Here is a 16,000-nt window from a genome sequence, read left to right as displayed (position 1 = left end):
AAAAGTAATCATTAAAACACGCTTGTCTTCATTTCTTTTACAAGAAAGTTTTTTTTGTGCACGTGCAAATTATCCATTATCAAGGCATTTTCGTTAATGATTTCCTAAATTTATTAGCCAAATAGAATAACACGAATTAAAATAATTTATAAACATGTAGGTTTGTTTTTAAATTTTTACAAAAACTTTTTAAAAAAAAAAAACGTTTTACGCTAATTGTGATAACCAAGCCGCTGAAATGTTACAAGAAAAAGTTTTGATAAAAGAAAAGTGGGAAAGCATTTACTTAAGGTTATGTGAACGAAGTGTCTCTTCACAGGCTTTAAGTTTATTGGAAGGTAAGCTTGTATAATTTATCTTTTTTTTTTTTTTTTTTTGTATATATTAATCCTTATGTATATTAGTTGTTGATATTTTTGGGTGTTCACTTTAGGATCGCGAATCCAAAAATTAGAATTTAATTTTTTATTTGTGAAAATCAAAACTTGCATGATAAGTATTAATAGTTCTTTTCGAGAAGGAAGTTGAAGCGAGCTATAAAAACTACCTTTTGCTGTTTTTCACCATTTGTTTTCATGATATGTTATGGGTGGAGGAGAACATATTTATCTATTAACAAACACGTTATCTTGTTTTTTTTAAACTCAAACAAAGTTGATGACTTGGTTTTCTTCTTTAAAGAAGAACATATTTTTTCAAATGATCGGCTTTTGGCTTTTCATTTTTTAACGAAAAATAACTTGTTTTAAGATGAATGGAATTTTCTGAAGTTTATTAAAATTGAATTTTTAAAATTTTTAAAACTTAAAATTGGTGAGACAAGTTGTATATTCATGAATAAATTTTTTTTTTTTTTTTTTCAACTCATAAAAATGTTTAACGGTTTTAATCGAACAGCAATTCTAAGCAATTTTTTAAAGGGTTGAAACAAAAAGACAAAAAAGGCATAAAGTATGCAAGGTATCGCAATTTTTTTCCCTGTAAGTTTTGTGCTTAAATCTTAATTTCGATTTAATTCAATTTTTTTATTAACTTTTTTCGCTACTATTCTCTAAAAACGGAAAAGCTAAACAATAGGGTTTACTTTTTTCCTCCTCGCAAACCAGAGACCGTCTTATTTTAGGTTATAGACATCAGGAAGAGGAACTGCCGTAAATAATTTGTTAAAAGAAGTTTTAAAAAAAAAACATTTGCGAAAAAATATTTGCGGTTTATACTAGACAATTTATGAAATTTAAATTGCATTGAAATTTTAAAGAAATTATTTTCATATTTCTAAAGGTCTTCTACTTACTCAGTTAAAAATCAATATCACACCGATAATGATCAACGAAGAAGAATTTGTTTCTCCCAAAACTCCAAATAAAAGTTGCGGTGACGAATCGGCTTTCACAAGCATTTCGCCATCAAAAAAAAAGCCAATTTATGCTAACTATTCGGTGAAAAAAAAAAATGCATCCCAAACTGAAGAAAGTTTTTTACCTGATGACATTAATGCTGCCGCAAAACTGAATCCACCGCTAATCAAAATGTCTATCGAGTATAATAACATGCTAATTGATGATGATACAAATGAATTTGAGGGTAGCTACTGTAATAGCGAGGAAGACGTTGATGAGAAAAAATCTGTTTATGAAAGCAAAGAGGAACTTTACACAAAGATACCCTTTAGGAATCAAGTTAACTCAGCAAAGCATTTATTATCAACAGAGTTGGCCAGTCCGCCAAAAAGAATATTAAGCTTTTGCAATAAACGAGAAGACCAAAGACCGAAAATCCCACCGCCTCGAAAAAAAAGTCACCAAACCATCTCCAGTAACGAGTTTACCCCCAACGATAAGTTGCTTCAAGGATTTAGCCAAACTTATGATGAGATTAGTAACATTTTTACTAAAGATCTACACATTACACAATCAAGGCCTCCAGCTTTATCAGCTTTAGAACCGACGAAAGAAAAAGACGATAAAATCAGGCCTACTTTGAGCAATTTAAAGCGCAGCCGTTCTAAAATGCATGGCTTAAGTGCATTAGATTACGGAGAATTTTTGGAATTTAAGAGTAAGTTCATACCGAACTATTATAACAACGCTGAAAATAAAACATTTTCTGATACGGTTATTGGAAAAATTGGCCGATCAAACAGTAGTACTTTTGAGACTGGGAGGATAAAACACGCAAGAATGAGGAAGTTTAGCGATCAAATCAAATACAAGAATTCAAATATCTTTAATCTAATAGAAAGTAAGTCAAACATTTTAAGTTTCTCTAAAGAAAAAAAAAGAAATAACAGGTTTTCCAAAACCTTAACAAATAAAAAAAGGTATCGTGCCAGCATTTCACTAAAACTGGGCAAAAAGTATCAAATCCTTACCTCGCATTCTGATGTTTCTACTGATGGGAGTATAACGAACTTAAACTATTGGCAGTTGGATGAAAAATATAATGAATGCAGTGTGTACCAGCAATACATACCAGGCTCCGTGAACAATTTCTCACATTTGTCGGAAAAAGGAGACCTCGATGTCACTGAATCTCCTTATGCAACAATAGATAATAATGACTCAGTGGGACAAAAACAAAGCTGTAAAATACAAAATTTATCTCAAAAATTATCGAATATTTATCTAAAACCTACTTTTTATGAATCAGTTAGTTTGGCGGACGTAACCAAGAACACTGAAGTTAAAAAAACACTTCTTCAATTGACATTCGATTCAAATTTGTATAAAAAAGACGAAAAGAATTATGATAAGATTGCTTTCGATATTTACCAACCTTTACCGACCCACCCTGCACAATCCACTAAATCATCTGTTCACAAAACCCAAATTAATGCCGAAGTTAGGAGTTGTTTAAAAAATGATGATGAAGGATTTGTTGATGGTTGCCCGCAAAATATTCAAAAATGTCCTTCCGCCGAGAATTTCGTTGAGAAAATTTGCGAAAATAATTTTGTTTTATTTATTAAAAACTTTTGTGTCAACGATGAAGATTTTGTTAACGAACACACGCCGCTTAAATTTGATAACGAATAAACGCCGCTTTAATTTAAACTCGTGCCAACTTCTTTTTAATTTCTTTTGGTAACTATAAGTTTAAAATATTTATGATTAATAATTCGGATCAATTATTCGGAATAATTGCGTAATTTTTATTTCTAGCAGGAAAAAGATTTTATATTTTAACTGTTACGTTATTTACTTAATAATTAACCAATGAATCTACTAAACTTTACGGCAAACAAACAAAAATGTTGTTTTATTTTCAGTAAAATTCCACTTGCCTATATTGTATAATAAATTTAAGGTAGTTTGTATACAAAAAAAAAACAGATTTGTTTTGATACATATTTCTCTATTACATCTTTTTAAGCTTTCCGTTAACAAACCTTTTTAAAAAAGAGTTAAAAGAATGATTTATAAAATGATAAAAATCTTTCGAGTTATAATTTTAGTTAGAGTTATAGAATTATAAGTTATAGAATTATAAGTTTAGTTAGAGTACATAGTGCACAGATCCATAAAATATAATTTATTCTCCTATTCTTGTTGGTTAAGTGTAGAACATGGTTTCTATTTGGTATTCACTTTGGTGTTGTGATCAGAAGTGCGATACTTTGAAATTTTCTTGTTTTCTAGACCATCTCAGATAGCTTAATATTTCCGATAAATGAGATTTTTTGTCTGAATTTTCCAGTGATAGAAGTAGTATTAACACTGGGGTCATCAAGGATACTAGTTTAGTTAAGGTTCAACTAGTGGATACATCAGGGCTGTCATTATTTGACCTGAATTTTTTCTGATGAACTTTTTCACACGTTAAACTCATATGCTATACCAGTTACATGATTATTATGGCAAGAACGAAAATGTATTCAAAGGAAATATCTTGTAAGATGCGTGAGTCCTAAAAGATATGTCTAGGCATATGATAAGGCATGTGACAATATGGCATTTAACCATAGCCACCGAGAGAAATTTCGGGCCTTGGTGAAGTTTTCTTAAGGGGCCCTCATTATGATCAACTATATACCCAGGACCAATAGAAGCGTGCTCTAGTCATTGAAAATTAAAAATGAAAGTTAATTAAATCTTTTAAAAGTAAAAAACAATTTAAATCTTTTAAAAATGATTTAAAAAAAATTGTTTGGAAGATTCCCGGGGCCCCGGGTTCTTCCCCGTCCACCCTTCCCTCTCGGCGGCCATGCATATAACATGGCATCAAATGCCTCATTATCAAATAAGGCATGTGATAATTTAACAAGGCATTTCAAATAATATTTTGGGAGGTGGTTAAGAAAAGCCTTGGACAATTTAATTTGACTTGCGAGTTCCGCACAAATAAAAAAGCCACTGGAAAGGACTTTACATTACAAAAGTTTCGAAAAAGCTCCTTTATTCTGAGAATGTTTAAAAATGTTTGATGTCATGGATTTCTAAGAATCTCATATCAAATGTTTTTCTAAAAATTTTCTTGAATAAAAAATCTGTTAAACAAGATTTTATTTTGCTTTTATTATATTATCCTTTAAGAAAACAATAATGTAACTTCAAGTATATAACGCAACTTTAAATAAATAATGCATATAAATTCTAATAAAATTCTTCATGTAAATAATAAAACATTTATAAATAATGTAACGTATATAAATAATGCAACTTCAAACTTTTAATTCATTCAATGATTTCTATTAAAATCGATGTAAATGGTAGAGAATGAAATTTTATTTAATTAAAAAGGAAATTCAATATCACAACTACAGTTACAATTTTAAATTTTTCAAGTAACCAATATTCACAGTAGTTTTTTCTTTGGACAAATTTACAGTAAGTTTGTGTTATAAAAATATTCTCCGACTTTTTACGCTCACGCAAATGATTTGTTTGTTTTGTACTAGTTTTTTTTCTATTTCTTGCAAAAACAAAGACTGTAAAGATAAAATTATGAAATCTTTAACATATAAAACTGCATGAATATACATTATTATTCTACTTATGCATTACATATATTATATAAAAAAAAGTAATAAATTATAGAAACATCCATTAAAATTACACAACTTTAATTTTAAAGGTGACTTATAAATAACGTTTACATTAAGTTATATTATCCACCTAAATACACTAATGTGTATGTCTTGTTTTTAGTTACGTAAGTGTTATAAAAATTTTTTTTTTCTTTTTACAATTTACTTTATTTTTAGTTACGTAAGTGTTATAAAAATAATCTTTTTCTATTTCTAAAGAGTGATGATAATGATAGTCTTTATGAATATATTATCGATTGGACGAAAGTTGGATGCATCACCTGGAGTTCGGACACATCACGTGAACTTAGTTTAATATACAGAGAAATACTCAGGAATATATAAAGTATACAATAATAATAAAACAAAAAGGTTAATTAAAATTTGAAAACCAATTTTAGTTAATTGTCCCTTATTTTCGATCAATAAAACTGAAAGAACTCAAAATAAAGGGAAGCTGCGTCAAAATTAAAGTTTCCGCCGAGCATTTTATGATATAACAAAGCAATGTTTCGACTTATTGTTTGATTTATTGTAATGTCATGATTTGCGATTTATTATCTTAAAAAAAATCTACTTTAAAATAAGCGCAGTTGTTGAAGTAATTGTATTAAAAAGTAGTCTTACGCACTTATTATTCGACAGTTGTAGTCATCGAGCAGTTTGATTGAAAAAATGATAGCATCTAGCCTCAACTTTATTAAGTGTAAAGGTTTGAAAAAAATAAGACCTAGCCATAATGATAAATATGGAGTTAGTGGAGGTAAAGCTGATTCAGATAGCAATATTATAGAGAAATCGAAACGCATTCCAAACTTATCTAAAAGCGAAAGTGCAAATAGAAAACATTCCACAACCTCCGAGAAGTCAAAGAGTGAAAATCGATTGGTCGACAAAAAAATTAAAAAAAGTTTTCGTCAAAACGAAAAAGATAAAAATGGCAGAATTCTAGAATCAGTTCATGATCATGACGTCAAAGAAAAAGAGAAAAAAACTCCGATCATTTTTCCAGAAATGAATGGTGATTGCGACAGCGAACAAAACGCTACTGGCTGCACGAAAATCAATCATCAACAATGTAAAGACTTTTATAATCAAGAATCGTACCATTTTGATCGAACGACTGACCTTTTAGCAGAAATTATCAATTTTAAAGGAACTGTAACAATAGGGTCAAGGGGAAATGATGGAGACTGGCAAAACATTTTAACAAATCAAGGAGTATTTTGTTATAAGATTAGTGAGAGAAAATCTATTCTCAAAGACATTGCTCCTGAGGATGAAAGATCGTCTAACTTAAATTCAGAAATAAATTCTTTTTTAAGATCGATACTCCCTTTATCGTGGAGCTTAAAAAGTGACGAGGAGATATTCAACACAGGGGTGCATCTCGTCAATGAGCATTCATCATGTGAGAGTATTTACGAATTAGCTGGATTTAATTCAAATAAAAGTAAACTTTGCTTTTAAAGTCAATAGTTAGTTTGAGATATCCAGAACTTTAACACTGGCATAAATTAATATAAATCTTATGGCTTTTTATTACTTAAAATAAAATAAACCATAAATTATCATTTTTAAATCATTTTTTTGACTGCTATCTAATAATAATATTTGAAAATGTTTGAAAAATGGAAGCGAACATGTATTCCGGGATTTTTTACACTATATCCTTTTAACCTGTATTTATTAATTTAACAACTTCCTAAGAATTTTGAGTGTTTGTGTTCAAAATTACTTCCATTAAAGTGAATGTAAAAGTAATACAGTGTTAAAAAATTTAATATCAAAAACTGGAGCGAAACATAAAAGGAGAACACGTAACAAAATGTTAAAAAAGAAAGCTAGATATTTAAAAACGTTTTTGAAATCTTTTAAAGTGATTTCAAAATGAAAGGATTCCACTCTATAGAAAATAATAGGAAAGATCAAAGGTTGTTAAAAGTAGAAATATATTGGGCCAAGAAGAACAATATTTGTTAAAACAGTTCTCGCCCTTTTATTGCGTATTAATCTCAGCTTTATTATTCCTTTTCGTTTTTATTCCTTTTCGTCTTTATTCCATTTTCTTATTAATTGTAATGGCTTAAAAAAAGTAAATTAAGTTTGACTTTTTGTGGTTTTGATTAAAGCCATTCATTAAAGATAAACATCATACCTGTTGATAATGATGATTTCATATTAAATCCAGCTTTAAAATTTTAATTGAAACTAAATCTTTTTTAAATAAAAAGAAGCAGTAAATGTGCTAACATTTTTGTTTAATCAATACCGCATTGAGGCGCTATGATAAATGTGCAGACAATTTTATTTATGCACTAAAAATAAATAGATGACAATTTTATTGACCTTTTTATTTCTATATCAAAAAAAAGATAAAATGGAGTTAAAATTAAAAAAAATACTACGTGTTTTTTAAAAGTATATTTGTAGCAATTTCGATTAAAATTTTTAAGGTTGCATTATCATAAAAATAATTCTAAATAAACACTTTTTTCATCTAAATATAGCTTGGAAACACTGTGGTGACCAGTCATCTCCACTTAGATGATTTTAATCGATTAAAAACCCTTAAAACGTGAATTGACCCATTCTTAGCTATTGTAATATGCAATAACACAGTGGAGTGTTACTGATACCTGAATTTACGACCTTTGGGATTTGAGACGGAAAGCGGAAATAATTTTTAAACGAACATTTTAATTGTTAATAATTAACATTTAATTTTAACTGATATGAAAAAAAATCACAAAAATGGGAAAAACTAGCGATCAAAATAGACAATCTTTTAGTTTAGTTTTAGTTAGTTTAATTTTAGTATATTAAAACACCAGCTTGATTACGAAGCTAGTGTTTTAACAAACTGCAATAGATTTAAAGTCGAGTCAAATGACATCAAAGCCAATATGACGGAAGCAGAAAATGTCTAGGTTGTTAAATTTTTTGAAAAACTATTAATAGAGGGTGGCAACTCATTATGCATCCATAATGAGTTGCCACCCTAGGGGCAAATAAAACAAGTTTTTTTAAAATATATAATATTTATAAAAAAAATAGTTTGTTATTCTTTTTTTTAATTGTTATAAAACATCAATCTACAATTACCCAAGACCCACACTACCTTTAGGGTGGCAAAGATCCGTTAAACTTAGCTCCTTCATTATAAAATTGTAAGCGTGGCTATTGTTAAGTGTTATTATTTTATTCATTTATTGTACTTTTAATTATATTTAGCCATTTAGTTTAATGTAAGCGAAAGTTCGACACTACGTTAACTTTGAAACGTTATATAACTCAATATTTGGTTCACATTTATGATTTGCATGTCAAGTTTGGGTACAATCTAAAACCATCTGTCTTTCCAAAATTGTTTCATTTTAAAATAGAGCAATAATTCATTTCTGCCCAAGAAACTTCTCAACTGATATCCTGTGTCTTACATTCAAAATATTTCGTTTCTATGACTTAATCCTGTTTCTAAATTGTTCATTTGTCTGAATCAACTAAAAAGTCTCCTTCCTACCATATTTCATAACTACTTTAATGCTAGGACGCTGTCCTAGCATTAAAGGTATGGTGTAGGTACAACCTAAGAACAGTCAGGTATAGGCTCAACCTAAGATCAGTCACTTATAACAACATAATTATCCCACTAAAACAGACAACTTAAAATGGAATAAGTTCCATTAAATACCAGTATATCTTTTCTTTGAATACACCTCCATACATCACAGATTTTATCCTTAGGTCCAAGAATCTTTTCTCAAATTCACTCCATCATTTCAACCTTAAAAGTTACGCTTAACTTCATTCTTTACCTCTACAACATTTTTCTTTATGTAAATTTTAAAATTTTTTTATTTGTGTTTATGCAGTATTGTGAAAAAGTTAAGAACCACCAAAAAAAAATCACCATTTATTTTTGTTTTTAAATTTTTATTTAACTAAATATATTTTTCTGGTAAAAAAAATAATAATAATAAATTTTCGAAAATAGACAAACAAAATAAAAGATAATAAGAATGATAAAAACTTTTAAACAAATTAAAAAAATGTATTTAAAGTTTTATAAGTAATTTTTATTTAAAAAAAAATTGTGAAAAAGTTAAGAACCACAGAACAAAAAACGGTAATTTTTACCTAATACCGCTTAGTTCTACCATGAATTTTTAAGCACTCATTTATATGATTTGGCATTGAGTTTATTAAATTCTCTAAAATAGGTTTGGGAACATTTCCAAGTATTGCTGGCAAAATATTGCGCAACTCCTCAAGGCTCCTTGGTGCTTTCTTGGCAATCTTTTTATCAAGGCATCTCCAAAACGATTTTCAATACAATTTAGATCTGGGCTATTTGGTGGTTAAGTTAGACGCTTAATACTTTTGCTTTCGAACCATTCAGAGACAATTTTATCCCTGTGACATGGTGCATTGTCTTGCTTGAAAATGAACGGAACGCTTTGCTCAAGTGCATCAATTGACGGTAACAAGTTGTTACTTAAAATATCGATGTAATAAATAGAGTTGAGTTGACCATCAAATAATTTAAACATACCGAGACCATAATATGTCATGCAGTACCATATTCCAGCCGACCCTCTACCTTGTTTTGTTCTTTGAACGATACAATCGAGATTATATTTTTCTGAAGACTGCCTGCGAATCATAATTTGGTTTTTTCGATTATCAACCTCGATATTCATCTCAACACTGAACATTACTGTCCTCCATTTTTGCTTAGACCATTTTTTGACGCTTTGGCAAAATTCTTTTCGCTTTTTTATATGTTGTTTGGTAAGTCGCGGTTTTAGAACAGCTTTTCTCCATAACCTATTGTTAGCTAATAGTTTCCTACTTACAAGTGATGCCGATGCTTGTTGTCCATTTGAAAGCTTCCATTCCCTTCTTAATCAATGCGACAGCATGGTTATATTTTTCTTCGCCAACCTGATTAAAAGGCGATCATCATTGGGTGTCGTCAAACGCGGTCTTCCAGAACGATGGCGATCAACGTAAGATTTCGTCTCTTTGAATCTTTTGATGATTTTTAGCACCGAACTATGTGATCGCTTTATTATTCTTCCAATTTCACAAGCGGATTTACCTTCCTGATGAAAATGCACCACTTTTACACGATCTTCATAGGTAATAGCTTTTCTGCTCATTTTTCAATAGAAAAGAAATTTTTGTTTGTTTGAAATTAAATACTTTTACTGGTTTTTTGGTAATGACTCAGGTCATTGATAAAATATTTAAACAAAAAAGGTAAAAATAAATTAAAAAAGATGTTTCCGCCGCATTTAGCACAAAAAATTCTTTGTGGTTCTTAACTTTTTCACAAAAAAAATATTAAAAAAAATTAACACATAATATTTAATCCTTAATTTTACAGGTTCTATTAATTACTTTTCAAAAAAAAAAAATCTTTTTTCTCATGTTCTATTTAATATGTTTGAAAATAAAGACTATTTTATTATATTTAGAATAAAAATTAACTAAATTTATTTGAAAAAAATTATTTTTTTTTATTTAGTGGTTCTTAACTTTTTCACAATACTGTATGTGCATTTATATTTGAATGCATGATATTAATTAGTGCTACTTATAAATTTTTGTAAAGTTCTCCTTTTATAATGTGATTAGTTTATTTGTTTTGTCTTTTCTTTATCTTATTTAGGTTATTGCATTTTACTAGTGAATTACTATTTGCAATGACCTGTGTTTTTTTAACATCCTTATTAACGCGAAATATATATTGATATAGGTAGGTAAATTAAGGCTAGACTACAAAAAATTCGTTTTTCTTTGGTGTTATTTTCATTTACAGGCTTGTGTTTTCATCTCGTGGGTTTGATCACATTAAGAATTTGATGTTTAAGTACATCTTTTTTTTCAATAAACATGCAATTTTTGAAATAGGCGGGTATACTTGTGTAAAAAGTGTAAAAGATTCATTTCATGCTTATGATATGCATGTTTTAAAGAGTAAACAGGATTGCAACATGCTTATGTTTATTTTCGTTCCGCAATGAAATCTTAATGACTTCATAAAAAGATTTTCTTGCATTAATTAAACATCCTCCAGAGTCCCAGTAATAAAAGTAATAAAAGAATTGAGTAGCATAAAAAGCTCAACAATATGCTTATTTTTTTAACAAAGGTTGAGCGTTGATATACTTATTAACGTTATACTAATTCAAAAGTACGATAAAGTTCTCAAAACCCGACATGGTTTTTGTAGAAACGGCCGATAATAGATAAAAATATGCAAGTAAATATAAACATATTTAATTAAAAGAAAATATTTTTTATAGTATTTATTATATACATGCTAAATAAACTTTAGTGGAAGGAAAAAAAATTCAATTTTAGCAAACTTTGTTAGTAAAGTCCATTTGTAAGTTTTTCGTAAATGCTTTTCTGGGCTTGGGTTATCTTAAAGGTCTGTGTGGTCTGGAAGCCTCTCATTTTCTATTCTATTCAAAAACTTTTTTACAAGTACATTATCATCATGCATTTATCTCTGAGTTTCGATTAATCTTTCTTCACTAAAATTTGAAAGCAATTGACAGCTTATCATTCTTGAACTTGCTGATTGATATCTTCTCTTGATTTTTAATATGTTATTAGTTATTGGAATCACTATAATAGGCGCTACTACACTTTCTCTCCCCCACCCCTACTTTAATGATTGATTATGATAGAGAATTTTATGCTGATTAAGAATCGTTTAAAAACATAGGCCTCAAAATTAATGGAAAGTGCTCTAATCTGAAGTTGAAAGTACAAAAAATATATCACAAATCGCTAATATTCGCCATCTTGAAAAATAATTTTTTTTTGTTTAAAAGTTATCTTTTGAAAGTATAAAGAATATGGTTTTTATTTTTTATAATAAAGATTTCGAATAGAACGCTTTGGGAATTCATTTCGTTTAATTATCATCACGCCAGTTTGTTTTAGCTGGATTCTTACTTTGTTGACTTAAACATCTTTGAAATTTTGATGGAATAAGTTAAAAAAATCCTTTAAAAGTAAAATTAAGAAGTGGCTCCATATGGCTAACTCCATAGTTTTTCAAATTTGATTGAACTAGTGAATTTAACTTATCACCAAAGCAAAGTGTTGAAGCTCATGAAATACAAGCAAGTTTATCCTTCAGAAGTTTTTTAGATTGCTTTTTGGTGGTTGCCCTTAGATATTCATGTGAAGATCTACAGAGCTGAACTGTTAAAAAGGATTATTGCTTTAAATTTTCTTCCTGCTGAGCCAGCAACAACCTTTATTTAAGAGTTATTAATATGAGTTTATTTTTTTTAAAAAAAAGTTTTTGATATAAAGTTTAAACATTTGATAAAAGAAATTAGTATAGCAATCATAGATACTATTTGTAGAGGATTTTTTTAATATTATTATTTTTAATATTAAATTTTTATTTATGTGTCTGATTATTATTAAATTTTTATTTATGTGTCTGATTAATCATACTCAATTATTCGGACTAATTGGGTCAGATTAGTCAGTCACATAATTACCCAATAAAGATTGCGTTTTTTAATTTTCACGCTTTTTATTTACTTTAAAGTTTTAACCAAAATAAGGCAAATGTATTAAAATGGATGAAGTATTTTGATTCTTAATTCCATATCAATCATAAAGAATGCAAAGATTATTCCATTCTACAATCTAATTATAACTGTTGTAACTCTTGAAACAGTATTAAGGCATTTATATAGCTAATTTTTCTGAAGTTATTGAAGCATGCTAAAATAGATAATCTCCCCATGAAAGAATCCAAATACATCGTGAACTTCTTTTCCATCAGTTAACACAGGAATAAGAAGAGTCTTCAATTCCAGATTCAACATAAGAATATTTTTCTGTAATGCTGTCACAGCCATATATATATATATATATATATATATATATATATATATATATATATATATATATATATATATATATATATAGGTTATATTAATAAGGAAACATCAAATAAAATGAGTTCTCTAAATACAAATAATAATTCAAGATATTTTCGCTGGATTATGGTTACCAGCATTATTAGCTCGTAAAATTATTTTAACTTAAAAAACAGTTTAAAATTAACTGACGTCAGCAGTTGAATGACTTCTTTCTTTTTTATTTTTTACGTTAAAACATGAAAAATGGAGTCCAAAATTTAGTTTTAACAAATTTGTCATTATCAAGATTAATACCGCCATTTAGAGGGGAATATTGGTGTCTCTGTATCTCAAGAGCCTCACGGACCTTCCGATCAAATTTTTTTGTCTCTACTTAAAGAGTTGTAGTTTTTTTCCCAGTTTATTTCTTCTGAGCAAGACTTACAACGTGTGGCTATTGCAGATTGACAATGTTTGCCCTCGTTTAAGCTTTTTTGATATTGCTAAGTTCGGGTTCTAATTTGTACCTTCGTTTCGCCAACGTATTTTTTAAGCAGTTACATTCAATTAAATAAGTTCCATGTTGGCTATTGCGTGGTAATTTAAATTTATTTTCACATGTCAGTAATGATCTTAAATTAGGATTTGATTTGAAAACCACTCTATTTCCAACTTTTCTAAATATTTTCCTTAATTTTGGGGATGGTATTCACGGTAATGATATTGTATGGGTGACATACTTGAGTTTATTGTTCTTTTGGACCGTTTTATACTAATTTGGTTTGCAATACTTAGTAGTTGGCTTTTGTAGTAACCATTCTCATTAAACATTTGAATTAGAAAAGTTATCTCATTTTGTAAATGTGAATCACTGCAGATGGAGTAAGCTCTGTGAACGTAACTTTTGGATATTGTGCTTAAAATTTTAGGGGCGTGATTTGAGTGAGATTTATTTTGAATATTTGTAATGGCTTCTTTCTTGTAAACTTTAAATTCGTACTTACCTTTGGTGTTATTCATTATCGAAGAAGTTCAAAGTATTATTCCGATTGTGTATTGTATTACAGGGTGTTGTTTATTCAAAGTAAGTTGGAATTGCTCTGCTTCCTGAATTTTTTTAGCATGACTATCATAAACACATTTTAGATTGGATTTTAAATTAAGAGGAGGATTTAATGTTGATGCGATTTTAAAAGCATTTTCTTCGTGGTATTGTAGAAAAGATCCTGCCAGTACGACCATGAAGATACAAAGTGTGGGCCAAGATTAAGAAGATCGTTTTGGTGTTTTGGAATCTCGGTACTGCATAGATTTTAAACAGCGTTCTTTATATACGTGGTTAACTTGCAGTTTTTATTGGTGCGGTTACTTTTAAATTCATTTAGAAGAACATTAAACTTTTTGAATAATCTTTCTTTTGACTCGTATCGTTTTTCATACACGCTAAAATTTTAAATCAAAACTGAAAAACTATACTGATTGCTCTCTTTGTACTTTGTACAGGGCTGTTGATACGTAACAATTTTGGAATAAGTTTGTGTTTTTCACATTTTTGCAAAAATATATATATATGTTAGGTGTTTCTACCACCTATTGAACATCAAAGCGGACTCCTGTTTCATTAATATTTCAAAGTTTACAGTCGATAAACATTTTAACCATCAATTGTAAATTTATGTTACGGCTTAATCAACTCCCTAACGTTTTTCAGACTGAACATTTTTCATTTAATCCGCTTTAATCTTGTTCAATGGTCGCGGCATAGGTACTGAGCTTCTACTGCCTCATAATTAAGCATTGTTTAGATATTGTAATTAGTATTGTTTTAGAGCACAAAATTTTTTCATGATTACCTATTAATTTGTTGTACTTCCGTCTTACTTTTAGTTTATTAAGCTTGTTGCTTCTTAATGTGGTTGCATGTACGCTATTTTGCTACTTAAAATTTACCTATAGTGTCATTTACTTTAAGTTTACCTATAGTGTCATTTACTTAAAATTTAATTATACAATGTCCACAGCATGATTATTTCAAATTCTATCGTTACTTTCTCATTAAAAAAAAAAACATTTTTCTCCTGCTTTTTGTTGCTTGAAACGTTTTTTTTCTCCTGCTTTTTGTTGCTTGAAACGTTTTTTTTCTCCTGCTTTTTGTTGCTTGAAACGTTTTTCCATCTTGGATTTTTTATTTCACGATCACTTTTTATAATTAAAAAAAAACCTTGCTTGATTGGTTCACATTTTAATGCTTGATTGATTTCAATGAAATCAATCAAAAAAGGTTTGTTTTTTTTTTATTCTTCCTGAAATTCTGCTCGAGAAAAAAAATGTATTCAGATTTTCATTTGTCTTTTTGTGAAGTTTTTATAAAGTTTTTTACTGTGACACCGTAAGTATTAAATAAGGATTTGAAAAGATAAATGAAAATTGAAGAGAACTTCATTTATTTTTTCAAGAGCATTCTCAAAAAGATGCTTCACAAGACTTCTTAGAAATTTTATTTTCATACTATAAAAAAAGTATGGTTTGACACCTTTCATGAGCAGTTCAAATCAATTCAGTTTAAATCAATTTTTTTTTCAACTTTAATTTGATGCAATCAAGTAAAACTCTCTCTGTTGAAGCAAAATTTTACACAAAAAAAAGTAAAAACAACATAAAAAGGTTATAAAAAAACAGGTTAGAAAACATACTACAGATGAAATAACTACTTAAAAAGATAACATTTATGAGAACAGGTTCTTTACTTATTTCTTCTTTTAGTTTTTCTTTTTCTTCTTTTTCTTTTCCAAGACATGAAATTAAATTAAAGTCTATATTTACTTTGAAGATAATCTTATAATGACATGACTGGGTCTCTTCAAGGACAGATAATTCCCAATTGAAAAAAGGTCCTTTCGCTTTAATTACCTTCTACTTAAGCGTTTTGGCATAGAGTGGGTCATTTTTAAAAATATCTGCTCTAATGAATACTGCTCAGTTCAAGTTTGTCCAACATTCAATGCGATTTTAATCCTGCAATTGAGGTGGTGAATTTAATTATTTCTGGCAATTACATTATTTTTGAGGA

The 16,000-nt window shown here is 28.7% G+C and overlaps 2 protein-coding genes across 3 annotated transcripts; both read left to right on the top strand.

Annotated features, from left to right (window-relative positions):
- Positions 1 to 238: 238 nt before the first annotated feature.
- LOC145183689 (uncharacterized) lies at positions 239 to 3,203 on the top strand. Of its 2 annotated transcripts, none has more exons than XM_080059130.2 (2): positions 239 to 338; positions 1,282 to 3,203. In XM_080059130.2, exons 1-2 carry the CDS (start codon positions 239 to 241, stop codon positions 3,033 to 3,035), a joined length of 1,854 nt encoding a protein of 617 aa, XP_079915256.2. In that variant the 3' UTR covers positions 3,036 to 3,203. The 2 variants fall into 2 exon arrangements, with proteins under 2 accessions (XP_079915256.2, XP_089941516.1); XM_090085390.1 differs by lacking the exon at positions 239 to 338 and adding an exon at positions 780 to 960 and having other exon boundaries at positions 1,282 to 3,202.
- A 1,506-nt stretch (positions 3,204 to 4,709) lies between these two features.
- On the top strand, positions 4,710 to 6,744 carry LOC145183662 (uncharacterized). Its single transcript, XM_090086286.1, has 2 exons — positions 4,710 to 4,826; positions 5,246 to 6,744. Exon 2 carries the CDS (start codon positions 5,702 to 5,704, stop codon positions 6,494 to 6,496), a length of 795 nt encoding a protein of 264 aa, XP_089942412.1. The 5' UTR covers positions 4,710 to 4,826; positions 5,246 to 5,701; the 3' UTR covers positions 6,497 to 6,744.
- Positions 6,745 to 16,000: the final 9,256 nt, after the last annotated feature.

The sequence above is a fragment of the Hydra viridissima genome, unplaced genomic scaffold (assembly GCF_058129835.1).
Source record: "Hydra viridissima isolate aposymbiotic clone 2 unplaced genomic scaffold, HvirCarnegie_v1 scaffold_4, whole genome shotgun sequence".
In the NCBI taxonomy this organism is placed as follows: Eukaryota; Metazoa; Cnidaria; class Hydrozoa; order Anthoathecata; family Hydridae; genus Hydra; species Hydra viridissima.
This window is presented reverse-complemented; position numbering and strand designations above follow the sequence as displayed.